Source organism: Eimeria mitis, genomic scaffold (genome assembly GCF_000499745.2).
Source record: "Eimeria mitis Houghton genomic scaffold, Emh_scaff1743, whole genome shotgun sequence".
Classification (NCBI taxonomy): Eukaryota; Apicomplexa; class Conoidasida; order Eucoccidiorida; family Eimeriidae; genus Eimeria; species Eimeria mitis.
This window is the reverse complement of record NW_013570060.1, coordinates 9,173-9,563: the sequence shown is the minus strand read 5'-3', so window position 1 is coordinate 9,563 and position 391 is coordinate 9,173. Positions and strand designations below refer to the sequence as shown.

Here is a 391-nt window from a genome sequence, read left to right as displayed (position 1 = left end):
GGCTTGTTGCAGCAGCTGCTGCTATTGTTGCTGCTCTTGCTGCAGCTGCTATTGTTGCTGCTGCGGTTGCTGTTGCTGTTGCTGCTGCTGCTCCTGCTGCTGCCATCTGGCGGGTGCGTGAGCGCGGCAACAGTCGCTGTGGCCGCCCATTTTCTGCTGCTGCTGCTGGTGCTGCTGAGTTTGCGGCGCTGCTGCTTGGCCAGCTGTTGCAGTATGCGCAGCTTGTGCCGTGAGGCTGGCATTTGCTGCTGCTGCTGCTGCAGCAGCTGCTCCTGTTGCTGCTGTGGCTACCCTTGAGACACTGCTGCTGCCTCTTGCGGGGTGATTCCACCAGCTTTTTCAGCTGCCTTTGCTGAAGCTTCTGCTGCGCAATCGCTGCAGTCCCAGCCCT

At 60.4% G+C, this 391-nt stretch overlaps 1 protein-coding gene across 1 annotated transcript in view; it reads right to left on the bottom strand.

Annotated features, from left to right (window-relative positions):
• The window catches only part of EMH_0042750 (biotin-[acetyl-CoA-carboxylase] ligase, putative), a gene marked incomplete at both ends in the record, with an annotated part of 4,540 nt that overhangs the window by 443 nt on the left and 3,706 nt on the right, over positions 1–391 (bottom strand). The window contains one exon of the mRNA XM_013495772.1: positions 3–391. Within this exon, the coding sequence (XP_013351226.1) occupies positions 3–391 (389 nt within the window). The remainder of the gene's footprint in view (positions 1–2) is intronic.